Source organism: Oncorhynchus nerka, linkage group LG24 (assembly GCF_034236695.1).
Source record: "Oncorhynchus nerka isolate Pitt River linkage group LG24, Oner_Uvic_2.0, whole genome shotgun sequence".
Lineage (NCBI taxonomy): Eukaryota > Metazoa > Chordata > Actinopteri > Salmoniformes > Salmonidae > Oncorhynchus > Oncorhynchus nerka.
Window position 1 is genome coordinate 69,355,129 of NC_088419.1, and position 16,076 is coordinate 69,371,204.

The window sequence follows — 16,076 nt, forward strand, 5'->3', positions numbered from 1 at the left end:
CTGAAGGTAAAGACCGTTTCTAAACCCAGAGGCGCAACATCTTGAGACTTCCGGGAACGATTGCGAAACAGACCAGGCAGGGGTTTGAGAAGTCAATGAGAAAGGTGAACAATTCTTCCTTAGTTGTACATTTTTTCAAAATCTAAAGGCACAACCTAGATTCCAGCAAATGTTTTACATAGTTGAACCTGTTATTACTCCAACCTCGTGAAAAACAACTTTATATCGAACGAGTGCCTAGGATTGTAAGACTTGCACATGCGCAGTTGATGTGATTCTGCACAGCCAAGACATCGCCAACAAGTGTGATTGCGGATTTCTGTTGGAGAAGCACTTTATGCTTATCTTCACACTGTACTGTCTTTGGCTTTATCGTGCGATAAACTGATTCCCTGGTGTTTATAGAACATTGGTGCTGTGAGATTATGATGTACGAGGAGAAACGTGTTGCTGAAATACTGCCTAGGAATGTATCCCTTGATGATGTTTAATAAATAATATTTTTTTTGCCACTCTGCACAACCTCGCCAAAGGATCACTGGCTCTGTCGGGGTCGAACGACAGAGTAGCGGAAAGATTTAGTGTATCGGCAGGTTAATTTTGCACGGCGTAATTAGGCTCCACCTGCAGAACAGGTGCTAGCTACCACATAGCTCCACCTGTATCACGGAAGTGAGGAATAACGAGGCAACGCAACAGAAAGCCGTATTTGGATTAATAACATTGAATTTATCACATGAATACAACTATAACCACGATTTGAACATTACATAACATTCGATATAGTCCTAAAAAAATCGGGAAGACAGAATTCAAGGATTGTATGGAATGCACACTTGAAAATGAAAGTTTTTGAAAGTTTTAACCTTTGTGGACATGCTGTCACCGTTGTAATTGTTTTGTCGCTGGTAAGAAATATACACAATTGAGTATCTAATACAAGGATAATGAATATGGATATGTAAACGGTAATCTATTTGAATAAATTGCAAACTTGTGTAAATATTTGTGTGTAGTTTACAGACTACCACCACACATCACAACTCACAACTAATATCCACAAATGTCACATTTAGTGCCTGGTCATTAGCTGACCTCGTTTCAAATGTGATGTTTAATATGTACATACCAGACTAGGCCCACGATGCTTTTGGACATTTTCAGCAATTTAAATCTGTATGAATATGTATTTTACCAGTCTTAAATTTCAACAAAGTGATTATATTCCAGCCATAACACACCGATAGTCACCAGTGCTGCCTGGAGGCATCTCTGAATGAATCTTACAAACAAGTTAGAGTGAGGAAAATTCCCCCAGGTTTTACTCATTATTTCAGTTTTCTTGGTTTTATAAAGGGATAATACACTAGAGACATTACTCATTTATTACAGTAAACCATTCAAGGAGAGGTCTTCTGAACACCAAGCAAGCATGCTATGCAATGGACTTAACGTTACTGTTGAATCCAGCTAATTTCCACCTATATTTAATTCATCTCGACCAGGCACTATGTGAGTCTTCATCCCACATCATGCCTACCTCCTCATCCCCAGCTGGAGAGAGCTCAGTGCTGCATGGTGATTCCATACAGTTTGACTTGGTCCCAGACATAGTGATGCATGGATCAGTGGTCCAAGTTAGTTACCAGTGCTCCAGGGCCTGTGAGGTGGGAGTGGAGGTGGTGGTCTCCACACAGACCAAGACAGGAGTGGCTGTCTTCAGGAGGAGATGGACCAACCACAGACGCCTCCGTGTCCCCAGGACTCATCCAGTGAAGCTTTGGTTCCCTCCAGGCATGGCCTACAGAAAGGACCTCTCCATGAGGCGTACATTGGACGTCCATAATGTGATGGTTCGAGCCTGGTTGGACCACCTTGAGCAAGGCAAAGGAGACAAAGGCCACGTGAATAGGACCAGCACATACAATGGGTCCCTGGTGAGGACGTTCAAAGTGCTTCAGGCAGTACTTCCCTCTGAGCGTCCAGCTAGACTTTATCCTGGGTGTCCCTCCTGGATGGCTGATCTTATGTGGCAGCTGACCAGAGACAGAATCCGCCAGTGCCCACATGAGTCAGGTCTGGTCTCAATCAACCAATCAGGTTTTGTACTATATGTGTGTGTTACAATTAGACTCACATTGCTGTCAAGTACACTTTATGATAAACAGTTTGGTGCCAGTGAATTGAGACATAGAAAGAAAAATACTGACATGATTTATTTTGTTAAAGAAGGTATTCTCAGTCCTTGTTATAGTTTTAGTGTATACTAATATTTTCTTGAATTGATTTGTAGACACTGTGGATATATTGACATTTCCAATGGTTAGCACCGGAAAGAGTTTTGGAGTGATTCGCAAGATCCACCCTTTCATCAACAGAGATCTTGAGAGAGATCGTGTCCTCACTGTGGAGCAGCCCAGGTTTGGATTTAACTTCCCTCTAAATAGTATTTATTTGCATTCATGACACATTTCTCTACGTTATCATGAGAGCTGATCCTTTGGGTAGTCTTGTGGACAACAACTGCAAGTGCACTGACAATGTCACCTGGAATGACTCACATAAACATGAATAAGTATAACCAGTATAATGCCAAATTAATTATATAATATATATTATGACCTCTCTTACAAAGTGAGTTATTTTAAAGTTCAACTAAAAGGGTCCATGATTTAGCATTTTGAAAATGATAGTTTCAGTCATCTGATATTTCTGACTCCATGCACCTCCTTAGGTCAGTTACAGAAAGATCTCTGTCTGTTCAATGCTGACAGCTCATTTCACTTCCATTTTTAATTCACTTAGCATATACATTTCCATATGCTACAGTTCTTTATTGTTTTGAAAGATCAGCGAACTAACCTATGTAGAAGATGATACCAGTGGGCATGCTTTATGGATGCTTAAGGATGGATGCATAATCTAAAATCTAATCAAGATATAATCACAGATTACAACTAATCTCCTCCCTGCGGCAGCTATGGAACAGTGACACAGAAAATGTCATGTGAAAGATCTCATTAATCTCCCTTTCCCCAGTATCACAGTGTCTATATGGGTCTTTCTGGTGCAGTGGTGTGACAAGAAACTGTGTGGAATCATCCATCATGTTGATCAGAACAGCAAATACGACACTCCTCTGATGCAGCTCACTAACACAGGTGAGGCAGAGCATGGTCTCACTTGATACTTATGATGTAATGTTGGGCTGTGAATGTGATCAAGCTGCTGTGTCTTTGAGCGGTAAGTAGTGTTATGATTGGATATCAGCATGCATTATGGTAGATGTCTGTTTTAGGATTTAATAAAGTACTGTCTACTGTTTAGGAGATATCATAATTCAGGTTCGTGTGGTGTCTGGGGGAGATAAGGCATTCAGAGCCCACACAGCTCTGCCTCTCTGGACCTGGATCAGACTAGACTGCTTCATACAAGGCTCTAAGGTACCATACAATTTAATTTAATAAACTATTATTCCAATGATTGGAAATTGGATTTATCACCAGCAAGATATACTGAACAGAAATCTAAATTAAACATGCATTAATTGAAAATATTTTACTAAGTTGCAGTTCATATTCATAAGAAATCAGGCAATTTAAATGAATTCATTAGGCCTTAATCTATGGATTTCACATGACTGGCCAGTGGTACTGGGGAGCCAGGCCCAGCCATTCAGAGTTCGTTGATTTCACATGACTGGCCAGTGGTACTGGGGAGCCAGGCCCAGCCATTCAGAGTTAGTTGATTTCACATGACTGGCCAGTGGTACTGGGGAGCCAGGCCCAGCCATTCAGAGTTAGTTGATTTCACATGACTGGCCAGTGGTACTGGGGAGCCAGGCCCAGCCATTCAGAGTTAGTTGATTTCACATGACTGGCCAGTGGTACTGGGGAGCCAGGCCCAGCCATTCAGTTGACTGGTTAGTTGATTTCACATGACTGGCCAGTGGATTTCACATGACTGGCCAGGGAGCCAGGCCCAGCCATTCAGAGTTAGTTGATTTCACATGACTGGCCAGTGGTACTGGGGAGCCAGGCCCAGCCATTCAGAGTTAGTTGATTTCACATGACTGGCCATGACTGGCCAGTGGATTTCACATGACTGGCCAGTGGGGAGCCAGGCCCAGCCATTCAGAGTTAGTTGATTTCATGACTGGCCATGACTGGCCAGTGGTACTGGGGAGCCAGGCCCAGCCATTCAGAGTTAGTTGATTTCACATGACTGGCCAGTGGTACTGGGGAGCCAGGCCCAGCCATTCAGAGTTAGTTGATTTCACTGGCCATGACTGGCCAGTGGTACTGGTACTGGGAGCCAGGCCCAGCCATTCAGAGTTAGTTGATTTCACATGACTGGCCAGTGGTACTGGGGAGCCAGGCCCAGCCATTCAGAGTTAGTTGATTTCACATGACTGGCCAGTGGTACTGGGGAGCCAGGCCCAGCCATTCAGAGTTAGTTGATTTCACATGACTGGCCAGTGGTACTGGGGAGCCAGGCCCAGCCATTCAGAGTTAGTTGATTTCACATGACTGGCCAGTGGTACTGGGGAGCCAGGCCCAGCCATTCAGAGTTAGTTGATTTCACATGACTGGCCAGTGGTACTGGGGGGCCCAGCCATTCAGTTGATTTCCCAGCCATTCAGAGCCATTAGTTAGTTGATTTCACATGACTGGCCAGTGGTACTGGGGGAGCCAGGCCCAGCCATTCAGAGTTAGATTTCACATGATTGGGGAGCCAGGCCCAGCCATTCACATGACTGGCCAGTGGTACTGGGGAGCCAGGCCCAGCCATTCAGAGTTAGTTTTTCCCCACAAACGGCCTTTATTACAGACATAAATAATCCTCATCACCCACCACCCCTCAGACGTTCCCACAGGTGAAGAAGCTGGTAGTGGAGGTCCTTGGCTGGCGTGTTTACATGTGGTCTGCGGCCAGTTGGATGTACTGTCAAATTCTCTAAAACGACATTGGAGGCAGCTTATAGTAGAGAAATGAATATTAAATTATCTGGCAACAGCTCTGGTGGACATTCCTGCAGTCAGCATGCCAATTGCATGCTTCCTCAAAACTTGTGACATCTGTGGCATTGTGTTGTGTGACAAAACTGCACATTCTAGAGTGGCCTGTTATTGTCCCCAGCACAAGGTGCACCTGTGTAATGGTCATGCTGTTTAATCAGCTTCTTGATATGCCACACTTGTCAGGTGGATGGATACACTTGGTAAAGGATAAATGCTTACTAACAGGGATGTAAACACATTTGTACACAACCTTTGAGATAAATAAGCTTTTTGTGTGTATAGAAAATGTTTGTGATTTTTTTATTTCAGATCATGAAACATGGGACCAACACTTTACATGTTTTGTTTATATTTTTGTTTAGTGTACATACAGCAACAACATATGCATCAGAGACACAATTGTTAGCTTAGGGTGCTACAGTTAGGAATGGGGTATATCATTAAAGTCCCATGTCAGAATCTACATCCCATCTTTTCACATCATGGTATTTATATATACTTTATATATTGGAGTTTTGGGGCTATGATTATGAATTGATGTCTTGTGTGTCTTTCAGGTGACACTGCAAGTTAAACCTGAAATGACATCGGGAGGAATGGTGGGGAACACACACATATTTGAGTAAGGCATCAAAACTTTTTGGATAATTACAAACTTTTTTCAGACATAAATATTTTGATATGTAAACACAGAAAAGGGATTGGAGTGAACTTTGGTGTTTTTAAGACTTGCACACTTCAAACTGCACCAAAAGCCTTGAGGAGGGCTTTGCATAACTTAGTGTCAATATTTCTTTCGAATGTTGAGTGTTGAATATTTTGCAGCTTTCAGAGTGACATCCATTACAATGACACTGGTGGATACTTTGTGATTGGAGGGGGCAGGTTCATGCCAGGTTTCCATGGCTATTTTGGACCAATCAAATACTATCGTTTGGGCACAGAAAAGGTGTGTCCAAATGCCTTAACTTTTTTTTAAACAATTGTTCAATATGAGAAATGAAAATGTACAGAAATGTACTATATAGGCCTTACTGTACTACTGTATTAAGAGGTATATGTTGTTACAGTATTATGACAGTTAAATATATTACAGGTGATCAACTTCCTTTCCCCTGCCAAGACATTAGAGGGCCTGGGAAAGACTCACAGAGAGTGTGATGTTATCAGAGAAGTCACTGCAGCCTTTCTTCAGGCTGTGACACACAACCAGGAAGTCTTTATGACAGGTGAGTTCTATACTGTGTAGATTCATGTTTAGTCATCTGTGTGAGTGGTGTGCCAACACCAAATGGATCTGTGTCTTGAAGGCAAACTCTAGCACTGTGAATATGGAGTCTGGGGTAGTTTTATGTCACATTATTTTGGAGAAACCAGATCTGACTGAGTTAGATTTTTCAGGTTTGTGTCACTCTCACTACATCAGTTTATGGAGAAGGTTTGGACAGAATACATGTAGGCAGACATGGACCTGGGAAGCACAGAAGAAGCACCGTGTACTTTTCACCTTCTTAGAGACCCAGCTAAAGGACTTCACCACAGGTATATTACCTATAGGCTACCCATCTCACACAGGTGCCTTATGTACTTAAACCTACATCACCTGCAGGTAGTGTTTGACTGCACCTCACATATTCTTGATTACATTTACTGTATCTACTCCATTGATACCTGTAGGAACTAAGAACAGGAGAACACCCCTTTACCTTGGAAGCAGATTGTTTGAGCATGTAGTGAATAGACTGTCCAATAGAGGAAGCAACCAGATGGACTCCACCACCACCACCTCCTCCCTGATAGCCCTGCTGCAGATGTCCTCCTGCTATGGCTACCACCACTCCTCCTTGCTGCTCTCCACCATACACCTGGCTGGCCTGGGGGCCCCTGTGGACCAACAGCAGGTAACGACCAGTCACCTAACCTCGTCACGGGTAATACCACCTTTGTCATGAGCTGTATGTGACCCCGGACCCATGATGAGTGACCTTGTTATGACCTCTGTGTATTCCAGGGTCATGTCTACAGTCTGATTGGTGCACTGGGAGACAACCGTTTAGCCCTCATGCATTTGGGCTACAAACACACACAAGGAATTGACGGGTTCCCCAAAGACTTTGACATGGCGTACAGTTACTACTCCAATGTTGGGGCACAGACCAGTATTGACCAAGGCCGGGTACTGGGGAATCAGGTGAATTTATAAAAAAAGGACTTGAGGAACTTTAGTTGTACTGTTACGTTAGTATAACTGTTAACCATACATTTCCTCTCACCCCAAGCAATATATCACAGAGCACATTCTTATAAGCAACGAGGACCACCTGAACAGCCTAACTCATGAGACAGGTGACACCTTTCAGTATATCAAACTTCAAGCTGACAGAGGAGACGTTGAATCACAGGTACAGTATATATCAAAATACTTAGAAATCATTGCGCTTTTAGTCTAGACTAAAGTACTTAGAAGTGTCTTCTACGTCAAGTTAGGAATGATTCTAGGGAATAAATCTGAAGATGACACAACTTCATTTATGCAGAAACTTCTAGCAAAGCTTCTATTCTGGGGTCAAAATGGTGTCTCTAAGGACGTTGGGAGTGCAGTTAAGTGGTATGCTAAGAGTGCCATGGAGCTGGAGGATCCTGCAGCTATGTATGAGTACTCTATCTTATTATTTAAGGTAAGCATCATGTCTTGTGTAAGTAGGGGATATAGGACTTCAATATTGCCAGATATGTGTTGTGTATGTGTAGACTGATTAGAGGACTGATTGATAATGGTCTCTCCAGGGACAGGGGGTGAAGAGGAACATGACTCTGGGTCTCCAGATATTGGAGAAAGCTGCAGCCAAGGTATGTGTGCTGTAATACTCTACCTTGTGGTGTGTGTTTATGTGTGTCTATGTGTGCTTGCCTTTAATGTGCATCTCTGACCCCCAGGGTTCAGTCCAAGCCTTGAATGGGCTGGGATGGTATTACAGCACCATACTGAGAGACTACAAGACTGCCTACAAGTACTTTGAACAGGCTGCCCACAATGGCAGTCATGACGGCATGTTTAACCTGGGTGTGTATCACTTAAATGGGAAGAACCCACACAACCCAGAAAAGAATGAGGTAGGACCAACTTCACCCATCCTTTTTCAAATCAACTTGAGTTTTAAGTTGGAAGCCTTTTTCAGGTTTATGAAGGGTCTAATACTCATTGTGTTTTCTGTACTCCCCAGACTGCTGCGTTTCATCTCTTCCTAAACTCCTCCCTCTATGGTCACGTGGACGGGGCGGTGGAGGCGGCCTGGTACCTGTCCACAGGAAACCTGGAGGGGGTTTCCCGGGACACAGAGAGGGCTGTGATGTAAGTCTCTATTCCGCACAGCTCAGGGAGTGAAGAAAACCCCGTTATGGTCCACTGCACCAGAGGGTAGCTGCAGAAAAGTGTCATCTTACTAAATGCTTGACTAATTTAAGGACCTGTGTATTTGCATATATAAAAATAAGTGCCACTGTCACAGCGTGGCTTAGAGCGAGAGACCCTGCGTAGTGCAGTTACTCGTCTTATGAATTCCCAGATGAAGCTGTTAGTGTCACAAAAATATCTTAGATCAGGGCTGATGCGTCAGAGTAAGAGTAAACCTTTAGTCACTGAGCTTATTGTAGTCCTTGGTGTTCTGTACCAAATGTGTACAGTCGTGGTCAAAAGTTTTGAGAATGACACAAATATTAATTTTCACAAAGTCTGCTGCCTCAGTTTGTATGATAGCAATTTGCATATACTCCAGAATGTTATGAAGAGTGATCAGATGAATTGCAATTAATTGCAAAGTCCCTCTTTGCCATGCAAATGAACTGAATCCCCCAAAAACATTTCCACTGCATTTCAGCCCTGCCACAAAAAGACCAGCTGACCAATCAGACCAATCATCTCAGTGATTCTCTCGTTAACACAGGTGTGAGTGTTGACGAGGACAAGGCTGATCCCTTTGTCATGCTGATTGAGTTCGAATAACAGATTGGAAGCTTCAAAAGGAGGGTGGTGCCCGGAATCATTGTTTTTCCTCTGTCAGCCATGGTTACCTGCAAAGAAACACGTGCCATCATCATTGCTTTGCACAAAAAGGGCTTCACAGGCAAGGACATTGCTGCCAGTAAGATTGCACCTAAATCAACCATTTATCGGATCATCAAGAACTTCAAGGAGAGCTGTTCAATTGTTGTGAAGAAGGCTTCAGGGCGCCCAAGAAAGTCCAGGAAGCGCCAGGACCATCTCCTAAAGTTGATTCAGCTGTGGGATCGGGGCATCACCACTAACTACAGAGCTTGCTCAGGAATGGCAGCAGGTAGGTGTGAGTGCATCTGCCTGGTGTCAAGAAGGGCAGCAAAGAAGCCACTTCTCTCCAGGAATAACATCAGGGACAGACTGATTTTCCGCAAAAGGTACAGGGATTGGACTGCTGAGGACTGGGTTAAAGTCATTTTCTCTGATGAATCCCCCTTTCCGATTGTTTGGGGCATCCGGAAAAAAGCTTGTCCCGGAGAAGACAAGGTGAGCGCTACCATCAGTCCTGTGTCATGCTAACAGTAAAGAATCCTGAGACCATTCATGTGTGCTGTTGCTTCTCAGCCAAGGGAGTGGGTTCACTCACAATTTTGCCTAAGAACACAGCCATGAATAAAGAATGGTACCAACACATCCTCCGAGAGCAACTTCTCCCAACCATCCAGGAACAGTTTGGTGACAAACAACGCATTTTCCAGCATGATGGAGCACCTTGCCATACGGCAAAAGTGATAACTAAGTGGCTAGGGGGACAAAACATTGATATTTTGGGTCCATGGCCAGGAAACTCCCCAGACCTTAATCCCGTTGAGAACTTGTGGTCAATCCTCAAGAGGCGGGTGGACAAACAAAACCCCACAAATTCTGACAAACTCCAAGCATTGATTATGCAAGAATGGGCTGCCATCAGTCAGGATGTGGCCCAGAAGTTAATTGACAGCATGTCAGGGCAGATTGCAGAGGTCTTGAAAAAGAAGGGTCAACACTGCAAATATTGACTCTTTTCATCAACTTCATGTAATTGTCAATCAAAGCCTTTGACACTTATGAAATGCTTGTAATTATACTTCAGTATTCCATAGTAACATCTGACAAAATATCTAAAGACACTGAAGCAGCAAACTTTGTGGAAATTAATATTTGTGTCATTCTCAAAACATTTGGCCACGACTGTACTTTCTGTTGTTTTACGGTAATAATGATGTCATGGTAATAACAATACTTTGTTGATGTCGTTATGTGATGAACCTCTCTGATTCAGTACATGTTTTATGTATTATGTTGTCCTGCCCTCTAGCATGCTGAAACAGATCTGTGAGCAGAATGGTTACCTGGGATACATCGTAAGAGAGGCTCTCCAATCCTATCTCCAGGGCTTCTGGTGAGAGAAGCAAAATAGACTCTAGTTCATCAATACAATTTCCCTCATATTCATTTGATTTGTCAAATCAAGTTACTGATGTTACAGTGTGTGTGTGTGTGTGTGTGTGTGTGTGTGTGTGTGTGCATGTGTGTGCACGTGTGTGCACATGGGTATGGGTTGATGTATTGTATTGTTCCTAAAGGGGCGAGGCTCTGGTCAGGTATGCCCTTGCCGCTGAAACAGGTTTGGGAGTGGCCCAGAATAATGTTGCCTACCTATGTGAGGTAAGGAGTCTGGCATTTGAATTCTTATTTTCTCATAGAAAGATACTGTATCTCTCATATTCTTCTAAAGCCAATTAGTTCAGATTTAGTGACACATTCATTTGAGAGACACACAAAGACACCCCAGGGCGTTGACAGAGAGACATTCATTACCATAAGCCATATCATACACTTGAGTTACCACTCTTTTTTGATTGCAGGAGTTGAAGCAGAGCTATGATTGTCAATGGAGGTATTATAACCATTCCACAATGAACTATGCCCCACATGATTCTGGTGAGTTCCTGTCCTACAGTGTCCTCACAGACTATAGTCAGTAGTGGAAAAGCTAGTTTACATAAAGCACCTGTTTCTCTGTTAGCCTGGTCCCAGATCTGTTTGTGCTCTTGCCAACTCCATTGCTTTCATTGTCAAGCCAAACATTTGGCATTACAAAGAGTGACAATGAGTAGGCATGATGGCACAGACTGACACTCAGGCTATCGCTTTGGTTCCAGGTTTGCTGAAGATGGGCGACTACTACTACTCAAGCAGCAGGCTAGGAGCTGTTGATCAGGCTATATCACTGTACAGCAGAGCAGCCCTTGCAGGCAGTTCTCAGGTGTCTTACCATGTATTATCACTGTCATTTACATGCTACAATTAATCCTCCAGAATCTTTGAGCCTTCTGTAAAAGTAACAGTTATCACAATTATAATGCATTCATACATGTCAGTTTGTATGTTTTTGATTACTGTTCTTATAATGTTTTTTTTTCGTTATGAACCCTCAGGGAATATATAAGTTGGTGGTTTTGGCAGAAGAGGGACATGATGTCCCATTGATCATCAGAGACAGATTAAACATATCAATTCATGATGGGCTAGACGTTGTGGTGGAGAGACTCTTACAAAGGTATTTCCCCTTCTACATAGCAGAATCATATCAGACTCATCATGACTAATGAATAATAGACTGTGTATGCCAATGCCAATGCTTTGTTTTGTTCTGTTTTTCCCCCATAGATGTGTAGAGTTGGATGAAGATGAGGATCTGACACCATGTACTTTAGCTCTACTCAGAGTCCGCATGGGAAAATCCTGGAGAAAAATGACTCAAGACCCTATACAGCTGTCACTGGTAGGCCTTTATCTTTAAGTATGACAAGGACCAGGGTTTCTCCTGCTCATCATGTGATCTGACCATGACTAGTCAGACCCATATGACAATGTCTTTATCAATCACATCCCATTGGCCACTGACATCAGCTCATATTTTTGTCATGTCATTGGATTTAGGTTAAGATTTGGGTGAAAAAAAGATTAAATGGCCTTACATTGATGACTTTTTGCAAATCCAATCAGAATTTCCATATTGAGTCAGCCTCTTCACATCGATTATTTTGGTTGAAATGACATGGGAACAATGTTGATTCAACCTGTTTTTTGCCAAGTGGGATAGCTCATGGTTTTTAACAAAATAAAATGCAAGACCATTTCAAAGTTGTCTAATGGAAATGCAAATGTGATCCTGTAAATCCTGTCTTCCAGGTTTATATATCTGTCGTTACTCTCATCATTGCTCTCATTACTGTGCTAATCCAAAGTGCTCTGGGTAAGTCAGTTTCCTGAATACCTCCTTGCTAAAATACTGTTACATTTCAGTGTAATAGTGAATAGTCTTAATGTCCACCTATCATGATCACATTTCCATATCTTATCACCACCTCTGTATAGGCATCTACATATGTATGCCACACGGTGGTGCTGTTGCCTCAGTTGGTTATCTGTCTCAAACTTGTTGTGTTACAGCCTAATGTTAAATACATCAGAGGAGGTTGGTGAAGGGAGGACCGCTTATAATAATGGCTGGATTGGAATCAATGGAATGGTATCAAAAACTTGGAAACCATGTGTTTGATACTGTCCCATTTATTCCATTCCAGCCATTAAATGAGCACGTCCTCCGATTTAGCCACCATTGGAATACTGTGCCGTTCTGCATGTGTCATATTTTTTTTTGTCCCCGCCATTGTAAATATAGAAAGACCATGTTAAATTGTAAAACCGACCCATTGTTTTTTCATGACAAACTCTTGTGATTTATTACATCAATGCTTGACTGGTAAACAGTTTCTTTGCCTCCAGAGTGTCTTCAAGTGCACATCCCAGCTAGACAACGTAGGCATACCACTGACCGTGCAGTAGATGACAGGACAGGGACATCCCCTGTCAATCAAGCAGAAGTCAATGGGAATGGACAGCAGGATCAGAATGACCCCATCAGAAGAGAAGACAGAATGTCCAGAACTGTTAGAATGGTCCAGGGTCTATGGTCCATTCTACTGAGGGATGGACAGAGAGTGCAGCAGACCGTTGACCTGGCTGTTACTGTGTCTGGGGTGTGTCTCTGTGTCCTCTGCACATTGATCCTCCATCATCTGCTCTGATAGTTGTCTTACACAGCACAGGAAATGCCTGAGACCGAAGATAACATAAAGGAATGTATATGCTTTATGTTGGGAAGCAAGCCTGTAAATATTATAAAACTGCATTTTCTGAGATATCTGACTAATTTTAACTGACAAGTGGGAGTGAACAGACTCATATGACTGATACAGATGTAGGATCTTAATTTGATCACTCTTTTGTTGCTGAGAAGTTTTCTGTACAGCAGGAAATGCAGATGAACTTTGTGATTTGCATAAATTCACTGAAAACTCACATTTACAAACAGTTACATTAACAGTATTGCACTTTTCATGTAGCCTACTTTTGGCCAGCTAATAGCCTAACCGCTGAGCAACATTGTGGACTAAATGTTCAAAACCTGTTGCTGCAGGATTATTTTTCTGTGACAATATAGGGCAAATTAAGATCTTACATCTGTAGGTGTATGAGTCTGCTATCTGGTTGTTTTGTTTCAGCCACATGGTGCTGAATCACACGTTTTTTTCTGGGGCTCCTAAACGTCTGTCTGTTTGGGGCCGGTACGTTAGGTTAGTCCAAGGCCGATCAGAAGGACTAGTTTCTGCTGGTTAACTTATTACAGTTTTAGTCTGAAGAGTTGTCCAGAATCTGCTTGATTTATTGGTAAGGGTTATGAATCATACGTACAGTTAAAGTCTGAAGTTTACATACACCTTAGCCAAATACATTTAAACTCAGTTTTTCACAATTCCTGACATTTAATCCTAGTAAAAATGTCCTGTCTTGGGTCAGTTAGGATCACCACTTTATTTTAAGAATGTGAAATGTCAGAATAATAGTAGAGATAATAATTTATTTCAGCTTTTATATCACATTCCCAGTGGGTCAGAAGTTTACAATTAGTATTTGGTAGCATTACCTTTAAATTGTTTAACTTGGGTCAAACATTTCGGGTAGACATTTCGGGCAAACTTCCACAAACTTCCACAATAATTTTGGCCCATTCCTCTTGACAGAGCTGGTTTAACTGAGGCAGGTTTGTAGGCCTCCTTGCTCGCACACGCTTTTTCAGTTCTGCCCACAATTTTTTTTGATGGGATTGAGGTCAGGGCTTTGTGATGGCTTCACAGTTGGCAGGGTGTTCTTCGGCTTGCAAGCGTCCACCTTTTTCCTCCAAACATAACGATGGTCATTATGGCCAAACAGTTCTATTTTTGTTTCATCAGACAAGAGGACATTTCTCCAAAAAGTACAATCTTTGTCCCCATATGCAGTTGCAAAGCGTAGTCTTGTCTTTTTTATGGTGGTTTTGGAACAGTGGCTTCTTCCTTGCTGAGCTACCTTTCAGGTTATGTCGATATAGGACTCGTTTTACTGTGGATATAGATACTTTTGTACCTGTTCCCTCCAGCAACTTCACAAGGTCCTTTGCTGTTGTTCTGGGATTGATTTGCACTTTTCTCACCAAAGTATGTTCATCTTTAGGAGACAGAACACGTCTCCTTCCTTGCTCCCAAGGATGAACCAGACTTGTGGAGGTCTACAATTTTTTTTGCTGATTTCTTTTGATTTTCCCATGATGTCAAAGAGGCACTGAGTTTGAAGGTAGGCCTTGAAATACATCCACAGGTATACCTCCAATTGACTCAAATGATGTCAATTAGCCTTTCAGAATCTTTTAAAGCCATGACATTTTCTGGAATTTTCCAAGCTGTTTAAAGGCACAGTCAACTTAGTGTATGTAACTTCTGACCCACTGGAATTGTGATAGAGTGAACTATAAGTTAAATAATCTGTCTGTAAACAATTATTGGAAAAATTTCTTGCCAAAACTATAGTTTGTTAACAAGAAATGTGTGGAGTGGTTGAAAAACAAGTTTTAATGACTCCAACCTAAGTGTATGTAAACTTCCGGCTTCAACTGTAACTATGATGGGTTACCCAGAGTAAATATGGTGGGTCCGCAAGAGTATGTGCAGTGTGTGCAGCATTCCTAGACCCTTGCCCAGGGTTTAAGTCTGAATTTTATTAATGCAATGAACTGTCTGTTCTCAGTATGTGGGTCAATGAGTGAGATATGATTGTATTCTGTGAAACACACTAAGCCTCGTCTTCATGTAGATACAGTACTTCAGATAAGGATTTCGTATTATGGGGATGGTAGAACTGTTACTCTGTGTCTGAGTTATGGATTTCATAATAGGTTGGGGAACTTCGAGGAGCTAAACAGCAGCATCCTTTCTAGTATTTGCTTGATCAGCTGTTATTTACAGCATAAACTGCAACTGTTGGAGGGCTCTCTCTTTCTCTCTCATTAATATGCAGTTATTTAATCATTATATGACGATTGATATTACCTTGAATCTTGGCAACAACAAACACTGTGGCCAAATGTAATAAATGTGACAGTTTAACTGCTGTCACGTTGTACTTTGTAATACTGTTCTGTTTAGTCAAACTCATTTAATAGAAATGTCTCCCAAGGGCAACCTTTATAATCATTTATGGGTTTTTTTTTTTTTTCATGGAGACTTTTTGACTTTGTCAACATCCAGGACATACAGAGATTGAGTTGATGCGTGGTCTCAGCCATGCATTATACCATAGTCTATAAACTGTCCTTTCAGAAAATAAAGACCAACATTATTTGAACAGCTGAGTATTCAACTATCTATCCAAGGTTATCACCAGTTCCAGAACTTTCTCTACCTGCATATTTTATTTAATTACTATAACATTACTCAGTCTGAAAGAATAGATTGAATTGGTAATGTATGAATCAATATTTGAGAAATCATAGCAATGATAACCTTGTATTTGGTTTTCTGATTTGCTGCCATTTGTGCCAATTGATTTAGACACTGTAGTTAACTATAAAGTACTATCACCATATTCAGAGTTCTACTCATGAAGTGCACCTTGGCTTGAGCAGGGGTGGTCTCCCA

At 42.0% G+C, this 16,076-nt stretch overlaps 1 protein-coding gene across 2 annotated transcripts; it reads left to right on the forward strand.

The window, feature by feature from the left end:
* Positions 1-632: 632 nt before the first annotated feature.
* LOC115108504 (protein sel-1 homolog 3) lies at positions 633-15,783 on the forward strand. Of its 2 annotated transcripts, none has more exons than XM_029632907.2 (24): positions 633-908; positions 1,506-2,076; positions 2,294-2,420; positions 3,040-3,161; positions 3,328-3,443; positions 5,579-5,643; positions 5,847-5,970; positions 6,118-6,250; positions 6,423-6,563; positions 6,699-6,922; positions 7,033-7,212; positions 7,301-7,423; positions 7,559-7,699; positions 7,809-7,871; positions 7,959-8,135; positions 8,246-8,373; positions 10,373-10,456; positions 10,641-10,722; positions 10,923-10,998; positions 11,220-11,323; positions 11,496-11,617; positions 11,728-11,842; positions 12,253-12,316; positions 12,835-15,783. In XM_029632907.2, the coding sequence occupies exons 1-24, from the start codon at positions 843-845 to the stop codon at positions 13,149-13,151; spliced, it is 3,465 nt and encodes a 1,154-aa protein (XP_029488767.2). In that variant the 5' UTR covers positions 633-842; the 3' UTR covers positions 13,152-15,783. The 2 variants fall into 2 exon arrangements, with proteins under 2 accessions (XP_029488767.2, XP_029488768.2); XM_029632908.2 differs by having other exon boundaries at positions 12,850-15,783.
* The last annotated feature ends 293 nt before the right edge of the window (positions 15,784-16,076 follow it).